Genomic DNA, 8,842 nt, shown 5'->3' with positions numbered 1-8,842 from the left:
GAAGCAAACTCTGGGCAGAACATCTCCCTCTTAGTGAACATGCGGTGATCTCCGACACCGACTCCCCATCTTGTCTCAAACTCAAAAACTCCTATGACAATTGTTCCCGCTCAACCCATGGAATGTATTGGGCACTGAACATATCCTTGAACTTCTCCCAAGTAATAGCAGCTCTCTGATCATCAGTGTATGACCCGGTCATCAATCTCCACTAGTCCTTGGCCCCGTACCTAAGCAGGTTCAGAGCACACCCGACCTTCTGGTCAGTAGGACATGAGCAAATAAAGAAACACCCCTCCACATCTGAAATCCACCTCATAGCCTTGATGGGGTCCGGAGTCCCATCAAAAGTTAGGGGCTTCGTGTTATCGAAGTCCCGGTACTGGAAGCCCTGAGTGGCTCCTACTCCCCCCCCCCATGAAGATGATACAGCCGATGTGGCTGCAGTGGCAGCCGTCTCCACAAGGGTTGTGTATCCCTCATCGAAGTACTCCATCATATCGGTCTTGATAGACCCAAACAACTTCGGAATCTGACCCCGAATAATCTCGACCACCTCCTCATGAATGATCTCCCTGACGTGATCCTCTGACAACATCGGCCCCTCCTGGCTGATAATCTCCGGCGCGACTGAGGCCTCCTGATCGCCTTGCCCTGATCCTGATCAGGATCCATTCACAAAACGCCCCGTAACCACCATATTAAAAATATAACAGGAAGATATCAGATAGTCCGCAAAATAACTGGGACCCAACTCCCAACTAAACCATAGGGGTTGTGACTTCCTTGCTACGCGTATGGGTCATGTGCTTCCAGTAGTACAGGGCCATACTACCTTCCACACCTACTAATATTTTTCTCAAGTATCATCACAACACCCTAACACTATACATGCTTATGGTGTTCGCTCGACCTCACTCATCCATGAGACTTACACCAACCCCCGTAGCAATAGTGTATACTAACCATACATAACGTTGGACCCTATAGAATTTCAAATATCAGATCCTACCTTAAGCCCTAATCAATAAGAACAGAACATAAGGCCAAATAAAACATTCTCAGGTTATAAGATCTTAATTATGAACAACCATAATCCATACACAAGCAACTACAAGAATGATATCAATCTCATATAAGGAACCGCTAGGTTAGCAGACATCATATAACCATGCAATTCTTATCATGAAATTCCTAAGAATCCCTAGCCTAGTACTAGCATGTTGTTCTAACATATTGCATAGTCAAATAACTATATGGTAGTTTGGGGTTTACTTACTGGCTCCAGCTAATCGTACATTCTGCATTCTCCTTTACTTAATTTGAAAACCATTTTTTAAAAATTGTTTTGAAAACCTTTCCTCGATTTGTGACTGGATTCACACGAATGATCCTCCAATTCACTCAAACCAAGGCTCTGATACCAACTTGTAACACCCAAAAAATTAAAGCCAAATTTAAACTTTTCCAAAACACTTAATACCATTCAACATTACATAATTTTTTTTCAAAATAATAACTATCAGAGTATCCCAGTATCAAATCATAAAAATCATAATAGCAGGAGGAGTGGTACGATCAGGCCTTCAGCTTCCCTCGATCACCAAAAGTACCTGAAACAACAAACTGAAACTGTAAGCCCAAAAGCTTAGTGAGCTACCCAAAATACCAATGCCATACCAATATAATCATAACGTATAACCAATACATAACAGCATGCATAACGAGCCTTCAGCTTGACTAGACCGCCTCACAAGGCCTACGGCCTATCTAGACCGCTACTGAGCCTTCGGTATGACTGGACCGCCTCGCAAGGCCTACAACCTATCCAGATCGCTCACCAGGTATGTTGGCCTACAGCAAGAAGCTGGACCGCCTCAACCTAACCGCCAATCAAACAAACATGCACACATAAGTTTCATACGCTAACTCATTTCATGTAACAGTCAAACCAATCTAACAGATTACTAATCATAGCAACATCCCAATAATCGGGATACAGACATAACCAGTCACTAACAAAACATCATCCTATTACCAGGACCCTGATCTAACCAGGTCACTACGCATAAGCATATCACCATCCTACTTACCAGATGTAAACAATAAACATATCATGCCATAACCGGATACAAACTGTAAAGGGTCGACATTGGTGCCTTAAACCCTATTGATATAGTGATGATAACTCACCTCGCTAGTAGTGCTGAAATACTGCAAATCTCTAACTATTGTTTCACCGGGAATCCCAAACTATTACACAATAAACACCCAAAATTATTACCCAAAATAACCTTCTTGACTAAAAGTCCACACAATTCATTAAGTCCATTTATGCTATTGGGTCAAGGCCCAAATACCCAATCCTTGACTTAAAAGTCCATATAAAAGCCCATTATTGGCCCAATTTACAAAATTGGGCCCAACCCCATGATCCACTATCGCTACCTGACCCAAATTACTTAATTCACCAAGTCCAACAAAGGCCCAATTCCATTTAGTCCATAAACAACCCAAAACCCGAAGCCTAATTGTCAAAACCCAAACAGAGGACGTACGCGGGGCGTACTCCTCTGGTACGTGGGGCATACTCCTCTGGTACGTGGGGCGTACTCATCCAACGTTGACCACCATTGGGGCGGTTGACCCAGTACGCTGGGCGTACTAGATTTACGCTGGGCGTACTGGATGATTTGCCAAAATCTCATTAAGTGTTTAATGGCTTAAGAACTTAAGCCCAAACTTCAGATCCAAAGACCTAACATGTCTAGGATCCATAAAGGAAGGGATCATTGAGGTGACCCCAGTGATTTTCGGGTTGATCAAGGAAGGGATCATTGAGGTGATGGAGAAGCGCCTCAGGGCGTTCAGGAGTGACATGGCATCTGCCCAGGCAGGGAAACACAAAATCTCCTTCACGGGCTTCAGGGGATGTGGTGGTCTAAACTTCCACAGGGTGAAGGACCCCATTGTTGCTAGGAGATGGATTACAAACATCGATTCCGTACAGTTGATGAGCTTTTGCCTGGAGAGGTCAAAGATCCGGTATGCTGCAGGTTGTTTGACAAACAGAGCTAGAGATTGGTGGGAGTCAGTTGGTGACTCACTGCGATCCCCAACCATTGAGGTTATGACTTGGTCGGATTTTGTGGCCAGGTTTAGGGCTGAGTTTGCGCCATCTATGGAGCTTCAGCAATTGGCTAGGGAGTTTCTTGACATGAAACAGACTACTGAGTCAGTATCAGAAATTACCGCCATGTTTAGAGAGAGGACCTTACTGGTGCCACAATATATCGGGGATGAGGAGATGAGGAAGACTCGGTACCATGACATGTTTAGGGATGACATTCGGAAACATGTCAGTTACTTGGCCTACATGACATTGAATGAGATAATCACGAGGGCGAGGGAGGGGGAGATTGATATAGAGAACCTCAGGAAGAGGACGGCAGGGACTGGGCAGGTTATTGGGGTTTCAGGGAAGAATCCCAAGGGATCCGACACTAGGTTGAAGGGCCAACAGGGTCGAGGCCACCATGGGTAGTGTGGCAAGACCCATGAGGGAGTTTGTAGATTGGGATCATCGGGCTGATACAAGTGCGAAAAGACTGGATACTTTAGCACGGATTATACTGCCCCTACCCCCACATTCCAGACATCAGACTTGATTTGCTACGATTGCAATCAAAAGGGCCATAAAAGGCCGATTGCCCGAGACTAGTACCATCAGTGCCAGCTGCAGCGCCAGCTCCCTCGACCCTGCGGATCATAGATGGCCGACAGAGCAAGTCAGATTCTTTAATAGTGAAGAGCCGAGCCTTCCAGCTGACCACCTAGGAGGCGCGTGCCGCACTAGATGTGGTGACAGGTATGATTTCTTCTCCCTAATTTTTATTAAATGTCAGTTATGATATTTATGTGTATGTTTTATGTGTTGTTTAGGATCGTTCCATGTGAACGTTATCCAATTTCATGTGTTATTCAATTTAGGGGCTGGCCGATCATTTGTCTCTCTTGCACTTAGCACGAGGTTTCCTGAGTCTTCGGGCGTGTTGGATTTCCCTCTAGAGGTCGATATTGATGATAACAGACCTGTACGAGCATCAACAATTTTCTGAGATTGTGTTTTAAGGTTGTATGAGGAGTGCTACCTAGTAGATTTGGTTCCCATTCTGTTGCGTGGGAACAAGGTTATCATAGGCATGGACTGGTTGAGCCCTAATGAGGCGGTGATCGACTGTGCATACCAGCTGCTACGTGTTAGGACCCCAAATGGGGGAGAGCTAGTGATTCAGGCCGAGAGGCCACATCGTGGACCAACTTTATTCTCAGCAACGAGGGCTAGGTGCTACCCTCAGCTGGGTTGCTCCTTCCAACTGTTTAGTAGCAAATATTTTTTATCATCTGACATTTGTGCTACCCTCAGTTGGGTTGATCCAATTTAATTTTTTATTTTCTTTTTCATTAAAATTAAATAGAAAAAATAAAAATATATATCAAAAGGGCATTGCAGTCATTTCAGTTTACCGAGGGACCAAAAACGCAACGAAACTACCTCAAAAGGACCATGAATCCAAAAAAGTCGTGGTTTGGACTAAAATCCCAAAAAAATGCATACCACAGGGACCATTTTTGCAATTTTGTCTTTTCTTTATACCAATTTTGCTTTCTTTTTAAGCAAGAAGTTGGGCACTTCTTGTAAATGTTTATTGGTTGATGGCAATGAGGATCAAATAATTGTATTTAAATAGTTATAGATGCTCCTTAAACACAATAATTCAAATGCAGTTGAGAGTAATTGCATTTTCTCTTATATTAGCGAAAAGTGTGATTTGTTTTTTGCTTTGTGGTTATGTTTTGAAGTGATGAAAGATTTTTAAAAGCATCGATCTAGAAAATAGCTACAGAAATTAAGAAACTTTCTTAACCAAAGAAAACCATTGGCATACAAGAAGTAACAGAACGACCAGGCGAACCGGTGTCAAATGCAATTGCTAGTAATTGCATGTTCTCTCATATTTCTATCTTTAAGTGACAATGTAATGTGTTTTTTGCTTTCTAGTTAACCTGTGAAAGTGGCAAAAGACTATTAACAGCATCCATCTTGAAAATAGTAGCAAAAATAAAAACAACTTAAACCAAAGGAAATCATAGGCATACCAGAAATTAAATCATAGGCGTGTCTCTTTGTTTTTTGATTTCCTTTGGAATAGACATTATACATTAAATAAGCTAAATTTTAAACAATATGAGCTTTATAAAGAATGGTATTGTACTTTAAAAAAAATGTATGGTACCAAACTAAGTCCATAATAGCATTATACTTTAAAAAGCTTAAAGAATGGACTTACACCTATAATTATCGAGTAAAGCAGTAAAGATCACCACGAAAATAATAAAAATGATAATAACAATAATTCCATTAAGTCAATTCGGGATTTCTTATGTTTCCATTTATAAAGTAAGTTCCTGTTGTCTTTCTTAATCGCTAACTTAATCGTCTTTTCCTCTGTAGCATCTAATCACTTGGATATGTATTTCTTTGGATTGACCGGTGAGGTGTTTCATAGAGAAGATGGTTTTAATGAATTTGTCTGGGTTTTTCACAATATTTTTCCAATTACCAATACCCATATTTCAAATAGACATTTTATCGAACAGAAGGTGTGCGTCCTCACTTTCTTCAAAATTTTGTAATAATAGTCTTTCTAATTCAAGCCATAAGAAAAGGAGAAACCATAAAAGAAATACTTTAGTAAGCGAGGACTACCATTAACGAATACCCAACATCAAAGCCAGTAATATTTATAACCCATAAAAGATCATATTGTTTTTTCAACTTAGAGCAAAGACAGTTAAAATTAACATACAAAATTTACAGTCGAGGAGAATTCAAAAAACAGAGAGACACGCCGATTTTTTGCGGACCAGGAGCATGATTGAAGAAGTATTTCAGAAATCACTAAAATTAACATTTGAAGAACTTTTGTCGATATTTTTGCACAAATTTAGAAAGATTCATGATCTTATTATACAAATATAATTGCTTACCTTGTGCGTTTTTTGCCAATTAGGAGCATGATTGAAGAAGTATTTCTGAAATCACAAAAATTTACATTTGAAGAAACTGTTGTCGATATTTTTGCACAAATTCAGAAAGATATGTGAACTTATTTCACAAATTGCTTCTTGTGTGTGTATGATAGAGAGAAAGGGATTGCAACTGATATACCTTATATGAATCGGGAGAGTTGGAGTCAAGAGAAGGGTTTTTCACAAAAACAAAACACTATGGCCAAAAATCCATGAAAATCGCACCACAATCACACATATTGTCGGTTTTGTAATGAGGGGAGAAGAGAGAGGAACAGAAGATGGAGATGGCGGTGGAGACGGTGGTGGAGCAAAGAATGTTCGGACGTTGTAATGTAGTGGTTGCGGAAGAAACGCGCCTGGAATGCGTCGACGGATTCTCCAAGTTGTCAGCACTCTTGTGGAATCAAGACGTTGTAAGGGTTGCAGGAATGGCACGTATAGAGGGAAAACAGGGACCAAATCTTTAATACCAACAAAATAGTGTGGTTGAAATCTAAATTGGTATTGTTCATAAATGAGATGCTAATAATCATTTAATTTCTAGTTTCATAATTTATTTGAAACTAAATGTAGATTTTATTTGGGCCTCCAATCAAGGCTAAGGGACTTTTAGTAGCAGAAACCGAAACATCAAGGAGCTAAATGTACATCTACATTAAATTTAACTCCGAATAAGATGGTTACATTTATGGTTTTCATGCGTCGTATTATTATGGGGTTAGTTTCTCCATTCTGCTCTCTGTTCAATTCCTCCGATTACAAATTTTACGTTCGCCGGAGAAAACGGTCATCATCGGAACACCTTAAACACATTCTGAATTGAAGATACAGTAAGCACAATCTGTGAAATTTTTTCTTTCATTATTCAAAATTTTGCAATATGTTACGATGATCGTGATTTTATTTATAATATAGGAAAATATGGTAGATCCGGCCGTCGAAGACAAGATAGTGGCGGCGACGGAGAATAGATTTGACGAATTACCGGTGGAACAAAAGCGCAAGCTTAATATGGATGAGGAGGAGACACAATCTGGTTCGGGAAGGCGCCACCTCTTTGGTCGCCGGAAACCTTTGCACGCTGCTCTCGGTTCTGGAAAAAGTAAATCTCCTCAATCTGAAATCTGAATTTAGTTTTAGATCAAATCGTATCTTTAATCTGTTGTCGATGACAATGGAATTTCTTTTACATATGACATACCTATTTCTTGATAAAAATCATGAAAATATGTAATGGATTCAATTCAGAATTTCAGATATCTTGATCGGCTTAAGTCTCTATTTTCAGCTGCTGATATTTTACTCTGGCGACAAAAGCAAATGTCTGGTGCCATTTTGGTCTCTGCAACTGTCATATGGCTTCTCTTTGAGCGGATAGGCTATCATCTTGTTCCATTTTTGTGTCACTTTCTAATACTTGCTCTTGCGATATTGTTCTTGTGGTCTAATCTTTCTTCCTTCGTTAACAAGTGAGTAGCATTTTTAAAATCAAGTATAAAAGGGTCTTTTGTTTAAGTTAATCTTGTACATGAATATTTTAACGCTTTTTCTTTTAATAGGTCTCCTCCAAACTTCCCTGACATTAGATTGTCACAAGAACTGTGTGATTGTGTTGCTCTCTTGCTGAAAGATCAGGTCAATCAGGGGTGCTTATACTTGAGGCAAATGACCACAGGGAAGGATCTAAAGAGATTAATGAGTGTATGTATCTATCTAACCACTTTTGAGGTTCCTTATGATTAACATGGATGAATTTTATGCTACTTTTAACTACAAAATTATCAACTTGTGGGCATGCAGGTCATTTTAACCTTATGGATTGTCTCTGTCATTGGTGGCTGGTTTGAGTTTTTGACCCTTGTATACATATGTGAGTTAATTGCTTTCACATCCTTAAAGTTGCGTTAGTTACATAAGACTTTAAGGTAACAGGTTGGACAGGATTGGATGGGATTAGATAGGCTTTCTAAGTATGTTTTTGTTGATAAGAATGTCAAACTTATTATAAAATGCATGTCATGTACTATAAATGTATTATATAGCAAACGTTTCTAATACTAAATACTGACAACGGTGAGTTGTCAGTGTTTGTGCTGTTTTTGACAGCACCATTATTGTACGAGAGGAACGAAGATCTTGTTGATGCTTATGGTGAAAAGGCAGGAGAAGAAATCATGGCAGCTCTTCAAAAACTCCCGCTGCCTTTTTTCAAGAACACCAAACAAAACTGATTCAAAAGCAGCGATTATCGACTGGTTTCATTTTTTTTAAATCTATTTTTAAGAAATATTTCTTTAATTAGGAGTTGACGTACTCATTTCATCCACGTGTCTTTTGGCTATACTTTTTGCTATCTGTATTTATTAGATTCAAGCCTCTGATGATATTCCACACCAACTAACTAGAATTGTCTGGTTTGGCAATGTATTTGTAGAACGTATGTTTTCGTATGGTAGTTGGTATGGTTTACCTTTTTTTAATTATTTAGTTTTTTATCTTCTTATTAATTAATGTTTCTACGTTTGAAATTTGTTATTACTATCATTTATGTAATTGATATGTTTGGAATCATATTAATTGTATCATTAGTTTTCAATTTCAGTCTGAATATTTGTGTTCGACTCTATAACCTAGAAATTTTGGGATAACTAATGTAACACCCAAACAACAAAAACATATCCAAAGTTTTCAATTTCAGAAAAAGAAATACATATAAACATTCACAAAACTGGATGCATCCTCAAAT

At 39.3% G+C, this 8,842-nt stretch overlaps 1 protein-coding gene and 1 long non-coding RNA gene across 3 annotated transcripts; one reads left to right on the top strand and one right to left on the bottom strand.

The window, feature by feature from the left end:
• Window positions 1-1,445: 1,445 nt before the first annotated feature.
• On the bottom strand, window positions 1,446-6,609 carry LOC145011771 (uncharacterized). Of its 2 annotated transcripts, XR_013664247.1 has the most exons (3): window positions 6,233-6,609; window positions 6,052-6,096; window positions 1,446-1,613 (listed from the first exon to the last, which is right to left on the bottom strand). It is a non-coding gene; the product is annotated as an uncharacterized LOC145011771 (long non-coding RNA). The 2 variants fall into 2 exon arrangements; XR_013664246.1 differs by lacking the exon at window positions 1,446-1,613 and having other exon boundaries at window positions 5,781-6,096.
• Window positions 6,610-6,810: 201 nt separating this feature from the next.
• Window positions 6,811-8,603, top strand: LOC145012385 (reticulon-like protein B5). The gene is made up of 6 exons (XM_078971183.1): window positions 6,811-6,926; window positions 7,012-7,198; window positions 7,385-7,565; window positions 7,656-7,797; window positions 7,897-7,966; window positions 8,182-8,603. The coding sequence occupies exons 2-6, from the start codon at window positions 7,018-7,020 to the stop codon at window positions 8,325-8,327; spliced, it is 720 nt and encodes a 239-aa protein (XP_078827309.1). The 5' UTR covers window positions 6,811-6,926; window positions 7,012-7,017; the 3' UTR covers window positions 8,328-8,603.
• The last annotated feature ends 239 nt before the right edge of the window (window positions 8,604-8,842 follow it).

This window comes from Lactuca saligna, chromosome 8 (assembly GCF_052625555.1).
Source record: "Lactuca saligna cultivar CGN05327 chromosome 8, ASM5262555v1, whole genome shotgun sequence".
Classification (NCBI taxonomy): domain Eukaryota; kingdom Viridiplantae; phylum Streptophyta; class Magnoliopsida; order Asterales; family Asteraceae; genus Lactuca; species Lactuca saligna.
Note: the sequence above shows the minus strand (reverse complement) of the source record. Positions and strands in the feature narration are given on the sequence as shown.